Source organism: Parasteatoda tepidariorum, chromosome 4 (assembly GCF_043381705.1).
Source record: "Parasteatoda tepidariorum isolate YZ-2023 chromosome 4, CAS_Ptep_4.0, whole genome shotgun sequence".
In the NCBI taxonomy this organism is placed as follows: Eukaryota; Metazoa; Arthropoda; class Arachnida; order Araneae; family Theridiidae; genus Parasteatoda; species Parasteatoda tepidariorum.
In genome coordinates this window covers 47026495-47048106 of record NC_092207.1, presented here as the reverse complement: position 1 = coordinate 47048106, position 21612 = coordinate 47026495, and the positions used below count along the sequence as shown (strand labels likewise).

General features: G+C 27.3%; 1 protein-coding gene across 1 annotated transcript in view; it reads right to left on the bottom strand.

Annotated features, from left to right (window-relative positions):
* Positions 1-21612, bottom strand: part of LOC107445831 (kin of IRRE-like protein 3) — a 273508-nt gene that overhangs the window by 9207 nt on the left and 242689 nt on the right. The window contains exons 8-12 of the mRNA XM_043040440.2: positions 19316-19618; positions 18252-18383; positions 10622-10649; positions 7370-7464; positions 3014-3153 (exon numbers count right to left, since the gene is read on the bottom strand). Of these exons, the coding sequence (XP_042896374.1) occupies positions 3014-3153; positions 7370-7464; positions 10622-10649; positions 18252-18383; positions 19316-19618 (698 nt within the window). The remainder of the gene's footprint in view (positions 1-3013; positions 3154-7369; positions 7465-10621; positions 10650-18251; positions 18384-19315; positions 19619-21612) is intronic.

The window sequence follows — 21612 nt, the reverse complement described above, 5'->3', positions numbered from 1 at the left end:
TGTTTTGACTACTTTGAAATACGCGAAAGCAAATAAACAATATTCGATTCATAACTAGCATAAATACTTCAATTTCAATGGTAAATCTCAACAAGAAGTATTCATTGAAAAATACTTTTAATTATTTTAATTCGAAAGAATATTTAAAGAAAGGTAGTTTTTATTTAAAAATTCTTTAAATATTAACGCTATAATAAGTTATTTACCTTATGTGAAAAATTTTTACATTGTGAATTTATATTTTAATAAATGACTTAATGATTTTTTTCTTTATTTCTATATCATTCAATACAGTGCAAACGTCATGCAAAAACTATAGTAATTTCTCCGAAGTTGTCCATATAGTTATAAAATATTTTTTTTCGGGATATTTTATCACCGCTTAATTTAAATGTGATCTCTCATGGTAAAAAGGTTCCTCAGATATTCTACTCTATAGACTAATGAAATGAAAACCTCTCTGAAATTGTGGAAATTTGATGACGTTATATTCACCAACTTTATCCATGCTGACAACTAAAACTACTGATTAACAACTGCCATGGAAATAACAGATTAATTCATGATTCACGTTCGCATACATAAGGCTAAGTGCTACGCTATATAGTTAGCACCATATATCAGTGATCCCACTCGATGTTTAGGTCATTCAGTTTAAAAAATCATCAGAAATCTGGAAATTTCCAGGTCGACAGTGTATAGAGTATGCCGAAATAAGTGAGAAATAACGCATTTTTATAAAAGTTCATTCGCATATTTTCTTTGCTATTTTCATTAAGAAATGTTCCAAAATATAATTTTTGAGATTTAAATTTTAATGATACATTTAAGTTTCCCTATAATAAAGAACTATGTGTTTAAGATGCAAATATATTTCTTTATTTTGCAAATTAGTAATACAGTTTAGACATTATAGTTTATAGTATGGTTTCTGACTATACCGTGGTATGTGCTGAGTAAATGAACTACATAATGAAAATTAGCAAATTATGCATTTAATAAATGCTAGATGGAGTACCCCAAAGATAAATTAACTGCTCTTTTTTATTATGTATTATCCATCTTTGAATAAGGAAAAAATAATTCCTGTTGATCATCGTAAATATTTACCCGACCCTCCATTGTATTTTTTTTAACTGTGCATTCACCAATAGTGCCAATTTTTCCCGGGAAAAGTTGTTTAACACCCATTTCAAGAACTATGTTTTCGCATTTTAAAACCTTCATAACTTTTGATAAGCTCGCATAACATAAAATATCATTGCAGTTTGATCAAACATCAGAGTAGTAAACTAAAAAGTTATTGATTATAGCTTAAAATAAATAGCTTATTATTTTTAGCTATAATCAATAATTTCTGATAACTCACGCGAAGTGAGACATTTTGAGAACAATAAAATGCCTTAAAAATATATAAATCAGCCCCTCTATATGAAGTCATAAACAGCATGCAAAGTGATTGATTTTTCTGGTTTTAAACCGATAACTACAAGCGATAAGGACACAAACTCAAATTGCCACGTTTCTTACACTAGTCATTTTAACCACTAAAATTTGTATTTTTCCAAATAAAAAAGTAGATAGTGACGCATATTTTCCATATGGGAAAGTTTTCTAATTCACTTTAATTTTCAAATTGGCTGAGGTAGTACGACAGCTTGTGTCATCTTTTTGCTATGATGCTATTGCCACATTGGTGGAAGAACTGTGTTCTTGTAATTTTTAATGATAAGTAAAATTCATGTCTTTATAAATACTTAAAATATGTTTTCTAGTGTTAAACTTATGCTTGGAAACACTTAAAAAGTATTTCTTTCTTCGGGTAATGATTCCTTTGCTTTACAGACATATGAATATCTAAATTCAGTTTCACTTTTGTTTTGCGCAACTATTACTCCGGATAGTGTAAAAGTTCCAATAAGGTAAAAATATCACGTTTTTTTAAACATCATTCGTGACACTTATATCAAAACACGTCTTTTCGGAAAACAGGTCTGTCATATAATGAAGTTAGCCCTATAACTATGTAAGAAAAAATGCCCAAGTCTGCTTTTCTGGACAATCATGATTCTCATTCAAATAGAAGTATCGGGCTATTTACTCAAGGCCAGCTTTATTTTGTTGCTATTCCTCCTCACCTGCCCACATAAGTTACAACCACTTGGATCACCTAATGGGTCCTTCAAAAACCAAATTAACATGGCTTATGTTGCATAGGTAGGCACATTTAAATGACCTATAAAAATCCATACTATTTCATCTTGAGATACTTCACTAGCGTTTACACCAGTCAATATTATGGTGTATTCTAAAGTTTCAGGGTTTATCCCACGTAATCCTGGAATATTGGGATTCGAATTTGATACTATTTCACTTCATGTGAGTGTGAAATTAGACTTTCTGAGAAAGAGGCTCCAAAGATGCAAACATGGAGCGAAAATTTAAAAAAAAACGTAGTCTTCAACAGTAACAGATACTCCAGTTAAAAAAATCTACTAAAAATGAAAGATAATTTATCTGAAAAAAACTATCACATAAAAGAGATGAGAAAAATAACAAAAACCAATATCGGTCAGGAATCAGTTAGAACTTTCAAATTCAAATTTAAAGATAGAAATTCCAAAAAAAATCGTAAAAAAAAAATCATAAGCAATCCTAAAAAAACAACATAAAAAAGATTACATTTAAGTGATGAAGATTGTTTACGCATTTAATGTTTTTAAGCTTACACTAAATATAAGGCAAACAAAGCACAAAATTCACAAATTGGACGCATGAAGACTGTACCAAAAGTATCGTTTAAATTTTTGAATGCATTAACTATGATACAGGCAATGATAAATTTTGCAAAAAAATCTTTGTATATATATATATATATATATATATATATATGTATATACTNTTAACACATTTAATCAGCAATATATATATATATATATATATATATAACAATTGAAAGGAAATATATTTAAGAACTAATTTTAGTGAGCATAGTACTGGTTCTGGTCAATACCTTCATTTTTATTTGAGATGTTAGGTATTCTTCTGTTGCTGGAGGTGATATTCGGCTCCAGTGGTTTGTGTCTGCTGTTGTATACGTTGTATAGGATTCTTCTTCTCCTGGTTTCATCTTTTCACTGAATACAACAACATCTAGATAGTAGCAAGATTTTTCATTAAAAAAATAATCACTATTTATTCCTTTCAATAAATTTAAATGAAACTCTGCTATAAAAATAAATTTTATGTTTAAGAACACTACAGACAGCAAAAGAAGTTTTGTTTTAAACTTGTATTTTTTGTCCTTATAAAGTACTACTAATTTCCTCAGTCATGAATGATGTGTGGATAAATTTTTATTGACGTCTATATTGTATTAAAGTTTACATTTTACTGCACATTTAATATTATGACTTACATTAACTGTACAATATAGATACCTGAATGCAGCACAAGTACTTTTTAAAGAACTAGAAGGCTCTAACCACTGCTCGCTTTGCTTATCAACCCCAGAAACTGTGATTAATTTTGGTGCAAAAAGGTCGATGCTTATTGAGAATCAATAAATAATAATTTTGTTAGTAAAGTACATAATTATCTTAATGTTTTGAAAGATTATTTCCATTAACGTGTTCATTGTAACGACGTGAATGATTATTTGTAGTTTAAAAACAACTAACATAGCATAAAAAATAGAAACTTAGAAAACCAAGACGGAACAAATTTACTTGTTAAAGCCACATAAAGATAACATTAATATAAATATGTCCTATTATCAATGCAAGTAGGAAATGATTCGTATCCCGATTCAATGAAGCATATATTTTTAAAGATTTTAATCGGGATGTGTTGCCCAGTGGTTAGTTAGAGAATCAGACTCCCGTCCTGAGGGTCCGGGATTTAATCCCAGAATCAGTTGAAACCTACCGAGTGCATTCGATATACGTGCTAATAAAATCTCTGGAAAATAAATCTGTAAAATCAAAAATCGTTTGGTCCGTCGATTACCAGTACCATGGATAAAGTGATTAGGAGAAAATTTTCTTCTCCTTTAGATCTATGCATAAATTGAGAAAGTTGCTTCACAAATTGTGATGGCATGTCTTTGGATCATCCTCAGGGATGTTTTCCAGATCATCACTAATAGTCTATTCTGCAACTCTAATGCAAAGGCAAAAAAGAGAGTACCAAACTACCTTTGAAACTTCAACAAAAATGTTAGGTTATTATATGTTGTAATATCTAATATCTCTCTCTCTCTCTCCATACATTTTAACTTTCAACCTTAACTATCAAGTTTATAAAATGAAGATCTCGAGAAAAATGAAATAAATATTCTTCCACAAGGGATCAATAGTTATTATCTGAAGCAAATAAAGCAAAAATTATCGGGTATAAAACATTTAAAACATATAATTTTCAATCAAAATAAAATTTCAGGTAAACTTGGCGTTAAGTTCATATACAAAAATTCTTCGTTTTTAGACAAATATCACCTGTTTAGTTGCTTTCATGCAAACTACAGAGTGGCCCGCAGGTTTTTTTTCCGCAATTTTAACAGTAATAAAATTTTTCAGCTTATTTCTGAATGTTAAATTTTTTAACGATTTATTAATAATTAGTTAAAATCAATTTTCTAAATGTGTACAAAGTGTATTAAAATAAAATAATCTAGTAAAAATAATCTAAACATCTAGTAAAAATAAATTTTCTAAATGTATACAAAGTGCATTAAAATAAAATAATCTAGTAAAAATAATCTAAACATCTAGTAAAAATAAATTTTGCAAAAATAATTTAAAAGTATTTGCATTTAAAATATAAAGACAGAAGTATGCACACCCTGAGTGTTGCTTTAAAAACTTAATGAGGCTTAATGAAAATGTATTTAATGAGGTAGAGCAATTATATTTCATATACAATAATTAGATAATTAGCGGGTAACTACTGAATATCAGGGCTAAAGAGTATAGAAGGGCTGGTTCACTCCTTTGAAGTATCTCTCGCCGCGCCGATCCTCCGACGTCACTCTAGTGACGTCACTTTGGCGCAAAGCTCGCACTTTTACATCAAGAACGGAGCGTTCGGCCTAACTAGCTCTAACTAATATTGGATCATTTCTTTTTGCGAGATATTCTAAGACATTTGTTATTTTCTATAATGACTTTCCTCAGTTTTTGCAGTGAATTTACAAGAATTTAAAACTATTATCGAAATGCCAGTTTGCGCGATTGCAACTTGCAAAAATTCTGATATAAAAACAAAAGGAAAAAGTATAATTTTTCGCGTGTTCCCTAAAGTAAATGAACAACTATGTAAAGAATGGATTCCGAAATGACACAGTTAATATAAAACAGCAATACGTTTATTCTGTCGTAAAGAACTTTTATAAAAATTCATTATCTAAATAGAAACCGCCTCGTTACTTCATAAAGAAAGGCAGGTGAAAAGAATTAAAAAATAGATAAAGTCAAAGAAAATTAAAATGTAAGTAAAAAGTATAAATAAAATATATAGTATATAGTTGAAATTCTCCTAATTTCATAACATATTTTTTAATGTAGTTATTCTAAATATTTATGATTTTTTTTAAAAATTATATTCTCTTCAATTTAAATATCTATATATTATATCATCGTAAATTTAAATGTCTATAAACAATTGTAAAATTTCTAATGTCATTATGAACCTAAATTATTATTTTGTTTCAGTAATTAGCGTTTAAGGTTGATGTTTCCTAATGATTAAGTATGAACAAATTGCTATTAACGACATATTTTAAAATCAGGGATTCTAAATTTAACTTAACTTATCTTTATAAAAGAATATGTAGATAAAAAAAGTGTCGATATATGCCTTCATTTTTCTTAATAGTTAAAGTTAAAACTGAACTTTTTAAAATAAAGTATTTATCGTGTCATTTTCACCAACTAGCAAAACATTTTTATAAGTTTAAAATGGTATTTTTTTAATATAATAACCAAGAAAGTTTTTTTTGAACTATGTTTATGAACGGAAATAATGTGTTAATTACGTAAAGTTTGAAGGCTAATAACCAGAAAAAGTCTAACTTATTTTTACAAAGAGAAAGATGCAAAGTTATCATAATATCTTTGCTTGCGATCTCCGAGATCTGTGGACACAGTGACGTCATGAGGAGGGAAATCGTAGCTTCAGCTCTAAGAGCGGAGTGAACTAGCCCTTCTATTCTCTTTAGCCCTGACTGAATATAGCTTTCTAAGCTGTTTACAAAGAAAAACTAAAAAGGGTTCGTAAGCTAATATTTCGGTTATATCGCTTTCAACTGCATGTTTATATGAAATATTATTACCGAAAATATATACCCTGGATGCTGTTTAGAAAACATATATAGATAACTAAAAAAATTCAAAAAACTAAACGATTCACTTAGTTAAATTAATTAGTTAATTAATTTATTAATTGAATTAGTTAATTAATTGAGTTAGTTAATTAATTGAATTAGTTAATTAATTGAATTAGTTAATTAATTGAATTAGTTTATTAAAATTAGTTAAAGTAAATTTTCTAATTGTATACGAAGTGCATAAAAATATATTAACCTTGTAAAATGTATTCAACACTTTTAGATTTAAGCTTATTTGTATTAAAAATATACAGGCAGAGAGATGCACACACTGAATATTGTGTCACGCCGTTGCCTCGTTACAATTCTCGTGTTCAAACTTGTTAATCTTTTGTCTCGAATCAATCGAATTGCGATGGTCAGTTGAACTTTTAACTTTCTGGAAATTTGTCAAAAAATTATGTTTGATTTGTCGACCTTCGGATGCATGATAAGACCACGAGACCCCTTGAAATAAAATTTATAAATATACTCCGTAAAAAGAGAAAATACGGAGAATACAGAGAATTCAGTCCGATTGCAAGCAAGACTCTCAATACGAGCAGCTATTGGTAAGTGTGGTCTCCTCCTTATATAATAATAGTATAATGATTAAGTAATAAACAAAATATAATTATAAGTTTTAATTTGGATTCTTTAATTAAAAACAATACCAGTCACAGTTGTTTCAAAAACTAGATAATATATTCAATGAGGCAGAACAATTTCTTTTTGTAAACAATAGTTTGTGAACTAGCTAGTAATATGCTTTTTTAGTCTTTCGCAACATGCATAAAAACGAAACTAAAAAGGGTTCATATTGTAATCACTTTCAATCGCGTGTTCATACAAAATATAATTATCAGGAATATATATATATATATATTTGTACAATGGGTTTTGCTCGGAAAGCAGATAGAGGAGAGCATAGGAGAAATTTGCTTTCTCCTTAATCAAAGAAAGCTATTTATAAGCACTTCAGATAAAAGGTTTTCAATAGCTCACCTGGGATATTCTCCCTTATCTTCTCTTCTTCTCTTCCAGAATAGTTGCATCCTTCCGAACAGTTATCTCCAGACTTCTCGGAGCTAGGAATCGACCTGCAAGTGAATAATTAAGCTGTTTTCAACTCTGATCATTCAGCATTATAGGCTTGAATGAAACACAATTTAGAATTAATCTCCCGTAACAAGATTTGTAAATGTTGCGCCTGTTTAAATTTAACCAATAGTTCAGAAGCGAATAATAATGGTTCCTGGGAGTTGTTTTAAATAAGAAGAGGCATGTTTACTGACTAATCTGATTCAAGTAAGAATTACTCATACGTAATTTCTCTTAAATACTACTTGTGAAAGCTAATGTATCATAATTATTCTTAGTGTCGCTTTTTTACGTCATATAAATTATTAGAAGATTCAAATTATTAGAAGAGGCATTTTTACTAGCAAATATTATCCGTGATAAAATTATTTATCAGCTCAATTTAGGAAGTGCTATTTTATACTGTAGTTTTATTCATATTGCTGATTTCAAAATTAAATTAATTATTAAAAGATAAAAAATATTAGAAGAGTTGAGTACAGGGAACATTTATTAACATTTATTATTTAAATTGGGATTATTTCTCTTAGGAAATTAGAAATAAGAAAGCTTAAGGACCAAAATTATTCTATACTTGATATGAAATTTATTTAAAATTTATTTTCATTTTTTAATAAAATTATAAAGTTAATTCACACAACTTTAAGATTAGTTTCGATGTGTGAAGGAGATAAAAAAATAAAAAAATTTAAGAAAAGAACGATGTGCTTCAATTAAGTGCTTTGCCTCATATTTACAGCTTTTTGCTTAAAATTATGCAAAAAAAGTGTCATCAAATGCAAGAAATAAAGATTCGAAATATCTGTATTTTTTTTTTATTATTATAATTTGTATCAGAACTTATATTTATAGCATATATGCATTAAAGCATGCTTTAAAATAAATCTCGAAACTGATAAAACACTCCAATTGCGTTCATTTAAAATCACAAACGTACACAAATTTACCAAATACGAGTTAAATTTTATAGATTAGGCTTTATCAAATGCAATCAAATACAATCTTTGAGTTGAATTTGCAGAAAAAATTATAGGCAATTCATAAAAATAAATATGTAACCACTAATTCAACCTACGTTTAAAATATATCTCCAATCTATTGATAACTATTAAAATAATCCACTTATGTTTATTTAAATTAAAGTAAAGCAAAATCTACCAAACATGATTTTTTAACTTTACTATTTAAATTTCCAACTAATACAAATATTATTATTTATTTAATTTCGAAATATACTTCACAGACAGCAAATATAACTATACAAAATACAAAAGCAAAAAATACAAAAGCAAAAATTTTTAAAAACAAGTCCGTAACTTCTTTTAAAAAAGTATTATCTTTATGCCAGTTCTTTTTTTTTATATATATATAACCCCGAACACAGAAAAACACTTCAGCAAGTTTGAAAGTTGTAGTAAAAAAATCATATCGTTCCATCGATTATCCTTTCTTTTTAATACATTGTAGTAAAGAAAGGCTTTGATCCCACCAACAATAAAACAGTCTGTCAAGAAAAGGTAAAGTCACTCTGCACCAAAATTTAATTGCTTTTTTGAGAGGATGAGACAGATACTTCCTTTACAACAACTCATGACAGAAAATCCATTAAAACCACGTCAACCACTCTCTGGGGCAACATTAAATATTAGACGTAAGAAAAACAACAAGACCCAGAGTTTTTCTGGCACTGATAAATAATTGAACAAAAATTTATAAACCTCGTAATTTATTACTTTTAATTCCTTGACTGCTGTATTAATCTCATACGATGAAAAATTTTAAGCTTAGTTTTTTCTGTCTTACAAAAACAGATTGCTGGTAGGTTTTTTTGCTCACTTTTTTTTGTATGAAGCCATTGCTTTTGTTTGGAGCTTAAATATGAGCAAATATCCGTATTTCTTTCCCTTGAAACATTATTTATTACAATAAAACGTGCTAATAATCTGCAAATAAAATAAAAGCCATATTTTTTAAATTCATAATTTCATTATTAACTTCAAATTGCGATTTTTTAGCAGAAAAAACCCCATCAAATATTACAGAAGATTTTCTTTCTTGCATTTTTATTATGCTTACTTTATAAAAATTCAGAGTGAAGCTAAATTATGTAAAATAAAAAATGATTATTTGTTCGTGACAGTTTTTTTTCTTTTTGCTTTTATGAGTCTTAAAACAGCATAATTGAAACATGCATACTCCACCACGAGATCAGACTCGAATCTAGTAAGGTTAAATTTGTGTAAAATATTTTTTAAAAATGGAAGTAGAAAAATGGAAAATGTGTTTAGAAATAAAAATAGCAAAAAAAAATTAAAAAAAGACAAACAAGAAACTTCACTATCTAATTCCTGCATAAGATTTTTTTTAATATATCATAAAATTTTCGCTTTTATACATATGCCAATTTTTTGTTTTGTCCAAATGGACTTAAAATTTGTGAATTTTTTTGACAATTTGAATGCTTCTTTATTTTAAATAAATGTTATTAAATCTTATAACACATGGATGCAATTATTAATGCTACAAATATTGATATCTAATATAGAGCAATCGTTGAAATTGAAAACACATTAACGTACTCTAATGCTTCTCGGATAAACAGAATGTGTTTTTAAAAAAGTACTTGAGAAGAAATCGTGAAATTTGTCTTTCCTTTTGTAAGATTTTCAATGGAACTGAAAATTCAATGTATAGCATAGAAATACGACATGCATACGATAGTAATGAAACTAGCGTTTAGGATTCTCTGTGGTAAAAAAGTACTAAACGCACAACCTATGTAAAGTAATGAACATCCACATCATCTTTTTTGCTAGTTAGGGTTCTATCTCCTCACGGCCATGAAAGGAATGATACTCAATTTTGTCTCTGGGTAGATGATATGGATATCGCCTGATCTTATACCCCCTTCCTTAAAATTCCACAAAGCACAAACGATATAATATCGATCCACGAAATATTTAACTTCAAATTTATCATGCTAACTTTTTCCGCCCTAAATCTCACAAATGTAATATTTTACCTTATTGATGAAAATATTAAATCATGTTAAGTAATGTTTAAGATTTTTATAAGTTACAAAAAAATCGGTTTTAATTTCTATAAAGGTGAAATATAATTATTAGTTTTTCATGAGAAAAAAATAGTGGTACTTACTTTTCGTTGCCTGATGATGAAGATGCATCTAAAAAAAATATATTTTTTAAAAATAACTTTTTAAAAATAACTTTTTAAAAATATTCGTATATAAATTCATTTAAAATATATTACACATTTTCAAATTATTCATTTATTTATTATGCACACATAAAAAAAAATGTGATACTGACCAAAAATAAAAGCTTTTAGGTGCAAGATATTTATTACTGAAAAAAAAAAAAACTACGGATAAGAAACGAGAAGAATGGCAAAAAGAAACTGTTTCTTCCTTGTTAATTTTTTTGCACTTTGGTTAAACTTTCAATATTAGGTAACTTCTTTTAGCCTAATACAAGAAAACTTTTATCCAGAAAGGTTGGAACAAAAGGTTTCACTTTAGCTTATTCTCTTTTAGGAGGCTCCGTTAATTTGTTTTTCTTTTTATCTATTGTTTATGCGAAATTTCTTGCTATAAAACAAATTTTCACAGAGAAAAAATTAATTTCTAACGCAAAAAAATCAATTAGTACAAAAGTTTAATTAATTAAAGCTTTTCAACTTTTGAGGTTTAGCAACTTTCATTGTACAAGTTATTTTTTTATTCTTTCTTTATTTTGATTTTTTAAATACCTTGCAGGCACGGTTTTGTTTTAAATCATCTTCACTTACCCGTTCTTTTTTTAATATTTTTAACCAGTATAAGAATAAAGTCAGATGTAGTTAAAAATATTATTCTCATGAGAAATCAGAGTCTAATTTGAAATAAAGCCAAAAATACAATAAAAGAAATACTGAAAGAACATAAAAAGCGTAATTTGTTAGAACAACGTAAAATGCTTCATTTCTTAAAATTTGAATACGCCCCCTTTTCTTAAATTTGCGCTAAGGTACAGAACATTATCCATCTCATTTACATAGTTGTTATAATTACTGATACATTGTATGAGACTGTAGCACACAAGTAATGATGAAAGTAAATCTCTAGTGATTTGCTAATTATTCGTTCTTTATGCGATGATATTTACTTTAAATCTTAAAGGCTTCACTGCACAACATAATTACATTGTTACAAGAAATAACATTCGGGAAGTAATGAATTTTATTGAAAACAAAATATAAAATTACATTATTTAAACATGAACAATGAAACATATTATGCAAAAGTGCAAGTAATTCGCAATACTTCAAAAATTATTTGCAAATAAAAAATAAAAAATAAATATGATATTTCGAAACAGAATGAGTAATTTTATATTTGTTTCAGAAAAATGAATTGTTTGTCTATTTTAAAAATACACTCCCGAATTCATTTAAATCCATAACTGTTAGCTTAAAATTTATTCCATAAAGATAAGTTTATATAACGACATGAAAATAACTCACACTATTATTAATTAGATTTAGTTTCATTAGTTATAGAATGTATTTTTAAAAGTTAATGAACATTTTTCAGAATTATATTATTTAAGCTACAAAGAATAATGATGAAATATAGTGTAAAGTTTAAAATAAAATAAAAATACAATTTTCAATTGTTAACTAAAACTTACTATACTATAAAAGGGAGAATTTCAAGACTATGATTTCTAGCATATTTTGTGTTAAGCATTTTAAACAAATTTCATTATGTGCAATAAGAAAAAGATTCTAAAACCAAACGAGTTCACAGAAATTATTTGCGTAAGAAATGATTTATTTTATAGATATTACACTAATCTTGTACCTTCTTATTCATTAACTTATTTAATAAACTGGTAAATCAGTGTGAATCAATATCTAAGAGAGATAAAATGTTTTTATAGCATACACTTTTAAATATAAAAAAATGCAAATGCAGAAATGCACAAAATTGCGAAAAGTGAAGATTTATATTAGGAGAAAATCTGGAAAAATTACATTACTGTATGGTATTGACATTTCGTAAATATAAGTTTGGTTGATAAAATCGAAATATATGGTATTTAAAACATTTATTTGGTAGTCTTTCTTTATTTGTTGTAACGGTTAATGAAAAATTCATATTTTTAAAATTATAGTTCTCATTAGCACATATGTAGCAAAAAAAAAAGAAAACTGAAAATTAAATTCAACTGCATAATTTTTCTGATATGCTGTAAGGTGTCATTACCAAATTTTACCATTTATCAAATTAAATCATATATCATAAAACTATATTTTATTTTTAACTTTACCAAACTCATTACTTACAATTTAACATTATTTTGAGGTCTTTTACTATTTAAAAATCAAATGCTGTAAGAAATAATACTACAAGAAATTTTCAAATAATAAAATAATTCTCAATTCTCAAAACTTTTTGTGTTATTTTTTTACTTAACATAAAAAGAAATAAATCTGTTTGATTTTTTAAACACAATCAGTACCAGAGATTGGTCCATATATTAAAATTTTCGTAAATGTTATCGAATTAATTTTATACGTAACTCATAAAATACTTCTTTTTTATAAATTAACATTCTTTTCTCTTTAAAATAGAGAACAGAAACTCGATACATAGAACAAGAACAAAAGAGCTTTCATGTTAAAAGAAATACTAAAATTTATTTGTTAATATGTTTCTTTGATAATTTAATTATCAAAGTATCTGATTAGTGGAAATGTTTAGTTAGAAAAACTCCCAAAGATATAAATTTATTCACAAATGTATTCATTTGACTAGTTTTTAATATAATTTTCTGATAAGCTTCATAAAAGTTGTAATTCTCTAAAAACATCGTAAATCAAACGGTATTTAATAAGGTTTCAATACCTAAATAAAATAACAAAAGTACAATGATGTTACTCACAATTTCAATGTAATTGTTATTTAAATACTTCAATTGTATTCTTTGAATATAAAATATCAAATGCATGTAAAGAAAAACAAAAATATAACTTAAGGTGAAAAAATATAAAATTTAATAAAGGGGAAATGCAATAACTAAAACTGAATGTCCAAACTGGCTAGTATATTAAAACTTTATTCAGAACAATGTAATAGTCTGATATATTTTGTTTATATTATTTCAAGAATTAAGTTGTTGACCTTTTTCCTCCTTAACTTTCTCAGGCATTATTTCGATTTTTTTTTTTTTCATTTTCATCAAACATCCTAATAATTATTATCACCCAATGCAATTCATTTTTCAACTAAATGATCTTAAATTGAATGAATTTTTATTAACTCTCTCTTTTTTTTCAGGATAAAATTAATTATCGGACAGAATTGGATTCCAAATAGTTTTTTTCGAAAAAAAATGTTTTCACGTCTCTTGAAAGAAATGAAAATGTCCTAAGGTAAGAAACAAAACGTTGGAAAAAAATCCGTTCTGAACATCGGATCATTAATTTTTCTTCGTTTGAATCACTTTCAAAACGGGTTGATTACGGTTCGTTCGTTTTTTTCTTACTTTTTTTTGTATCGTACATTTTTTTCCAACATCATTGCTCTGAAGGAACAAAATTCCCTCTCTCCAATTTTTTTTTCATGGGTAAAGAGATTGGATTTGGAGCATGAGTGATTTCACTTGACATAAGCGGACAGTTTCTACTTAGTGCAAGTAAAAATACAATAATATAAATGATTAAAAAAATGGATAGGATTACTTTAATTGAAATAACGAACACGTTTTGAAAAAACTATTTCAAGAAATCTTTGGGAAGGGGTTCTTAGATTTATTTTGCATTAATTACATGTTATGAGTTGGGAAATTCACGCATCATTAAAATTGTCTGCAAACTATCTGCTTTAGTCGGAGAAATTTTTTTATCATTATTATTAATCGGGGATTTTTAAATTAAATTATTTTTGAATTAAAGCTGATTTTAATTTCTTTTTTTAAACAAATCAATTTTAATTATTGCACTTATTGTTTCCTTTATCTTTATTGACCCATGAGATATGTTCAAATTATCTTAATGTTTAATAAAAATATCAATACTACACGGAGGAAAATATTCTGGTAAAATTGATCTACTGTATGTACTGTATTATTTGTACCGTATTTTATGAACTGCACTACAATTCTTGAAATAAAAACCAAAACATAAGCTATTTAAGCCGTTAATTTGGTAATTTCTCCGTTCGTATTGTAATGGTTTACATTAACTTTTGTTTTTCAAAATTCCAGTTCTTTTTACCTCACATTTAACAAAAATTATAAATTAAAATTTAAATTTAACCAAATAAATGGTATTTATGCCATTCTGTGAAGTACAGTAATAAAATCATCTAATTTTAGCACATTTACCGAATTTTATCACAGGTTTCAAAGCTGTAGTTAATTCTTACTATTACCAAAATTATTGAGCTTTTTCGTGTTTCATCAAATCAAATTTTACCATAATCTAGTAATTTTGTCCATACTTTTTTCTCAGTGTAATGTTGATTTTGATAACCCCCGTTTGACATAATAATTAGAATGAGAAACAGGGATGCATATTCTTTTAATTTTTAGACATCAAACATTCTTGAATTTGCGAAGCTCTGCGTTGCTAGACATCATCGCGTTAAATTTTGCTTCCGATGTAAAATTTTTAGAAATTATTGAGAGATTTTGCAAAGTTATTTGTGTTGTCCACCTTACTGTCCTTTCCTATATCTAGTTAGGCAAAACCTACATCCACTTAAGCAGGTATGAACAGTAAATTGATATTTTTCCGATCAGAGTACAACAGAGACTGAAAAACTCCTTATTTAAGCAAGAATTTTCTTTATTAGTTTGTACTGGGTGTTCCGTTAATACAAATTTGTGAATCCTTCTCATAAGAGAAGGAAAAATGTATGCACATTAGCAGGTTTCTTCAAATATATGTATAACGAGGAAAACACAATTGGGTTAATTAAATATTGCAAATCACAGCCACGGAAAGTAGCCAGTATTCAGCAATCCTTGACCTGTATTTTGTTAATTTTGAGAATCATTTCGTAACAATATCATGTGATTTGTAACAGAACGAGAGTTCTCAAATATGTGACGAAAATGCTTGAGAACCTCCGAGCTTCATCGTAGTGCATTGTGGGAGATTATTAACGGGAATGACGAAACTTGAATTAAGAACAGATGATCGAAACTAAAATGAGGAAATATTTCTTTACGGCGTTACAGCTACGTTGCGAAATACGTTTTTTAGAAGAAGAGACGATAGTTATTTCGTCACTTTGACTAAATAATCACTCGGAGCATATATCAGAACAAACAGTTTCGTCAAAAATGGAAAACGTTTCTTGAAATTTGAGTATTCATTTTTTGCGGTGTTTGTTTACTCTTCCTAAATTCTTTTGATTTTACAGTTCTTTTTTTTTGAATAATTAGTTTCAGACGTTAGTTTGTTTACAAGTTATTTTATTTCTGACAAGGTTTCTAAAAATATATAGATTTAGGACATTCTTTAAGAAACACTTACCTATTTTCTACTCAATATTTGATCCACCATGATTAATACTATACTTTTTAAAAGTAGGAGTTTGATTTTCTTTTTACTTTTAACGAGTTTTTCAAAACATTTAGTTTTTTTTATTTAGTGAACATATTTGTTTTTATATAGTGAACACTGAACATGTTCTTAAATTTTCAAAATTAATAATAATTATTTTAACACAAGGCACAATGTCATAAAATAGTTTTTTTTTTTCTTAAGCAGATGTTTGGAAACCATTAGTTTTTTTTTCAATTCCTACTATTAGTTCACACTCTCTATATATTTTTATATCTTGTTCAAATTTTCAATCGCTAATGAAATATTTTTTATTCATCCACTCAAGTGCAAATACATTTTTTTGAACTTTAAATGGATGATACTTGATTTTAATACAGTTTTTTTCAAATATCAATACTCTAATTAAATTTAATTTATTTATTTTAGTTTTATATGGCAGAAAAAATCTTTTAAATAAGATATTCAGCAGGACATAAATTTAAGAATAAATAGAGTTACAGGAAATAATGCAGTTTTAGGAATTAATGCAGTTTTTTCGAAAATTAATTCATTAACTAAATTTAATTGCAAGGAAATTCACTTTCTATTTTGTGATTCTGTCATTTGCATATACATATTAATATTAATTGTAATTATTTAATAAAAAGTAACTGAAATAAAATTGTTCTTTGTCTAATTAGGAATTGACTTTAAAGATTGTTTTTATATCACTTGTTTTTTCAATGGTCTGCATTATTTAATTTAAATAATAGGGGAGAGTTGGATAAAACGGGATAGTCGGACAAAACGGGATACGTCGTCTAGGGACCAGACTATTGCAGCTATCTAGTGGACAACGACAGAAACGTGTTATTCGACCGTGATTATATCATTCTCGGTGCGTCCCGCCTCGAGATCACTATTTGATAGAAAGTTGTAGGTCTCAGAACTTTTTTACTCTATTTTTTTGCCATTTTCTACATTTACGTGCGTTGTTTTTTACATTGTACTGCCTACATATATGGGAATAAAATTCCGGTGAGTATTAAATTTAATTAACCATTTATTTACCAATATTTTTATGTGCAGTCTATCTAATTTTCTTTTCACATTTAGGCAGCAGCCATGTTTGTTTCAAAAAGTGTCGGAGTCGGACAAAACGGGACACTTGTGAGTTGGATAAAACGGGATAGAGTTTTTTATGTCCCGTTTTATCCACCTATTTATTTGTTGGATTATTACATTTTAAAATAGCCATATATTAATGTAGGCCTAGGCTTTTTAAACAACTTATTTATATTAGCTATATATATTTTTGAAAAATTTAGTCTCTTTATATAGTAATGCAAAATTTGTTTATTAACGTTCATTATTAAGCATTTTATTTTCGACTCTAGGATTTCACATCTTTCTTTAGAACTAATTGTAATGTATTTCTCTGAGGAAGACTTGAGCTTTTTTATATATAAACAATATTAATTATATATTTGCATTATTTATAATTTTATATTTATATAAATGCAAAAAATTAAACATCGTAAACCCTATCCCGTTTTATCCAACCCAGGTATGCTAAAACGGGATACGTAAGAGTTTGGAAATTAATTTTTTTTTCTATTTCACAGTCATTAAAATTAGTTGAAAATATGTTTTTTGTGTGCTTCAATAAATGTTGTAGCTACAAAAAAATAACGTATGGTTTTCCTTAACAGATATTCCGTAGTAAATAAAAACAATAATGGTATCCCGTTTTATCCAACTCTCCCCTATATTAAATAATATTAATTTTATTACAAGACACATAGTGTTCACAATAAAGGTAATTTGTTGGACTGGAATAATCAAATTAGAATGAATCTGAGGTTATCTTAAATCTTTTTATGTAAAAACTTAGTATTTAATTTTTAATCTCGTACTTAATATTTCGTTTTTATCTCTCGGTTGGACAAATACTTCGTATTTTTTATTTATGAAAAAATACATAGTTTTTGTAATTACACAGTGTTAAACAAAATGATAAAAACAAATAAACATCGTTGCTTCTTTTTATTGCCAGGAGAAAAAATATAGGAAAAGCTCTCGTATAATAAACACGACATTTTAATTTAATTTATCTGAAACTATCTAACGTTTCAGAAATGAGGATTCATTTAAGGAAACAATTTATTTTATGATGAGTGTAAAAAAGCAAATAAATCAACTTATTTAAAAGATATAGATGAAAGTTTACCTTTTCTTTTCATTCTAACAATGTGCAACTTCATTACAATCACAATTAAAAGTATCACTAGTATTAGACCAACAACAGCACCACACAAAATTGTAATAATGACTGGACTTAAACCTATTTGCCAAGGGTCATCTAGAAAAAAATAGGAATAAGGATTACTTAGAATACAATGGAAAAATTATACACATTACGAAATGTTTTTCTAAAAAAACGTAATAGTGTCTGTTCTTAAAATCTCAAAAAGAAAATTAACAACATTAGATTTTATGATAACTTTAAGCATCTAAGAAATTATTTAAGCAAATTCTGTCGCTTAAAAAAACTAGATCCTTTGACTTACTTTAACTTTGTTTCGAATCCTGTGTCTATATACATATAAAAAAAATTAAAACATTTTTCTATACATAAACTAACATTTTCTTATTAACCTGATGCAATGAAGAATTGAACCCAAACAAAAAGGATTCATCACTTCAATTGAAAATAAGTTTGAATTTTAAGAGCAGTGAAACAATGATAGTTTGTAGGGGTCCTCGATGAAATTTTAGTAGTTCTAACACGTGCAATAAAAGCTAACGAAAACTAAACTATATACGGACTGAAAATAAGGAATCAAAATTCTTCAGTGACAGAGAGTACCCTAATGATTAATACCCAAAAAAGGAACAAAACCTTAACATATCTTGTGCCACAGTTTTTGCTTTTATAGTAAAAACTGACCGTTGCACATCTTAAGGTAACGAGCTCTATCTCTTGAGCCAGTGCTAACTACATTTTATATTACGTGTGCTTTTTGGTTAATAAATTATTTTGCAAACTCTTTTTTTTTATTGCCATATTTAGTGAAACCAAAGTTTCTGAATTCCACAAACGGTTTTGGTAGAACTTTCATTTTAATTAGCTGTTGAATTACCACCGCAGTGAAAATGCAAAAATTTGGTAAAATTTAAGTAGCGTAGAAAAATGGTATAACATCTACTGGAATATAAAGAAACTATTGATTTAAAAAAAACATATATGTATGCCTGTTTTTGTTTTTAAATCAGTAATTTTAACAGACTTACCTTGTCTTGTTTGACTTTCAGGTGAGGCAGCTGTAGTTGCTTGTATGATGTTCGGCTTACTTCTACCCCGAGCATTGGTAGCAAAAATTGAAACTGTGTAAATTGATCCCGGAAGAAGTCCTCGGGCAATGAACTCAGCAGTTTGGGCCGAGACATTTTGTTGGAGAACATTACTAGCGATATCGCGGATTTCCATAAAGAAGTGCTGGCTTAAGCCACCATCTTTGCCTTCCATACATATAATACGAAAAGAATTCTCAGTTTCTTCGGTCAGTGAGCAGTTATGAACTGGTTGTGGTGGCTCTGAAAAGAATTAATTCGAATTATTATATTTTGGGAATATGCGTAATAACTTTTAAAAAAATAATAATAAATTCCAATAATAAAAGGTAATGTTCCCAACAATCTTTATTAACTGTATTGTAATAATAAAATACTGACAGCATTTACAAGCTTTGGAATTGAATGATACTAGTAAGCCATTCATTCACCATTTCTAGTAAGTTATTTGATATACACTTATATGTAAATTAAGGGTAATAATTGCTTGCCAAAATACTCAATTGCGGAACAGGGAACTAAACTGATGGATATAGTTTTCATTTTAAATGGAATTTAAAAAAAATTTTGATTTTAAACCAGATGTTCAAATTGCTTTTAAAAAGTACTTTTTATTGTACGTCTGAAAAATCAGCTGAAAAAGAATTTTATTTATTTTAGAATATGAGAAAATTTTTTTATTTATTAAAATGCATTAAAATGATTAACCTACTACATCGTTCAGCAAAAACTCATTTTCAGACATGATAATTGTTGGGAAAAAATCAAGATAAATCTGATATCTCTGGAATAGAAATTCCGAAAGAGTGAACTTTTTGACGAAATTTCTTGTTAGCCATTGTACGTGCTGAGTCGTTAGTTCACAGAATGAGAACAGTGTAGGACATATTTTTATCGTAGTTTTCATAAAAGAAATTTATTTATATAACGATGTGACAGCTAATAATTTTTAAAAAAAAAATGAATTGATATTTTATTTAAATGCAAAACAAAAAAAGAAAAATTCGGTGAAATACGTTTTTTTCACTTAGGGAGTCTGTCTTCTTTTTTTCCTCTTTTCTTTTTCTGCTTTGTTGAGTTTTGTGTTTTCTTAAGACAACTAATTGTTTTCTGGGAAGGTACTGGTCACTTTTCTGGAATTATTTCTCCTAAGCTATTGCGTGTGCTGAGTTTGCAGTTCACTGAACGAGAGGCTCATTTATAAGACATGAACTTTTATCATGCAGTGTACGCCTTTATCATAAGACATGCATCAATAACATTTCATCAGATTTTAGCTATGAAGGCGGGAAGACAGTTTTGAAATGTGTCATCTTAATTTGTTCTTTTAGCTCTGAAAGTAAATACCTCTTATTTTGATATATGATATCGATTTGATGAGTCATATGTAATTGATGAAGTTATATAGTTCTTCTCCATAGCTCTTTTTTATTCATACTAAGAAGTATAAACACGTATTAACATGTAACGTAAACATGTGCACAAAAATGTAACTTTTATATTACATACTACCTAAATACAGTTTTTATAAAGAGTTTGTTCATACCACGAATACATACACATTTATTTCATAAATAGCTGTTTAAATAGCAAAAACCATAAACAGGCAACTCTTCCGAAATTAGTGTTACTATAGCAACTTTATAACTTTTAAAATTTACTTCATGCCGCATTATTTAGCTATTTGATATCGATTTGATGAGTCATATGTAATTGATGCAGTTATATAGTTCTTCCTTATAGTTCTTTTTTATTCACACTAAGAAGTATAAACATGTATTAACATGTAACGTAAACATGTGCACAAAAATGTAACTTTTACATTACATACTACCTAAATACAGTTTTTAAAAAGAGTTTGTTTATACCAAGAATATATTCACGTTTCTTCCATAAACATCTGTTTAAATGGCAAAAACCATAAGCTGGTAACTCTTCCAAAATTAGTGTTACTATAGCAACTTTTTAACTTTCAAAATTTACTTCATGCCGTAAGAAAATATTAATACCGAACTCCATGTAAGCACACTGTAAGAAATTTATATATATATATATATATATAAGTTCAAAATGAAGAATAAAACAAAGAAAAATTATAGACATATGAAAAAAAGGGGGTGGGAAATAATAAGTAAAAAAAAACAACAAACATTTTATTTAAAAAAAAAAAAAAAAAAAAAAAAAAAAAATAAATGAAATGTTAATTAAAAAACCGGAAAAAAAGCCGGAAAAAAAAG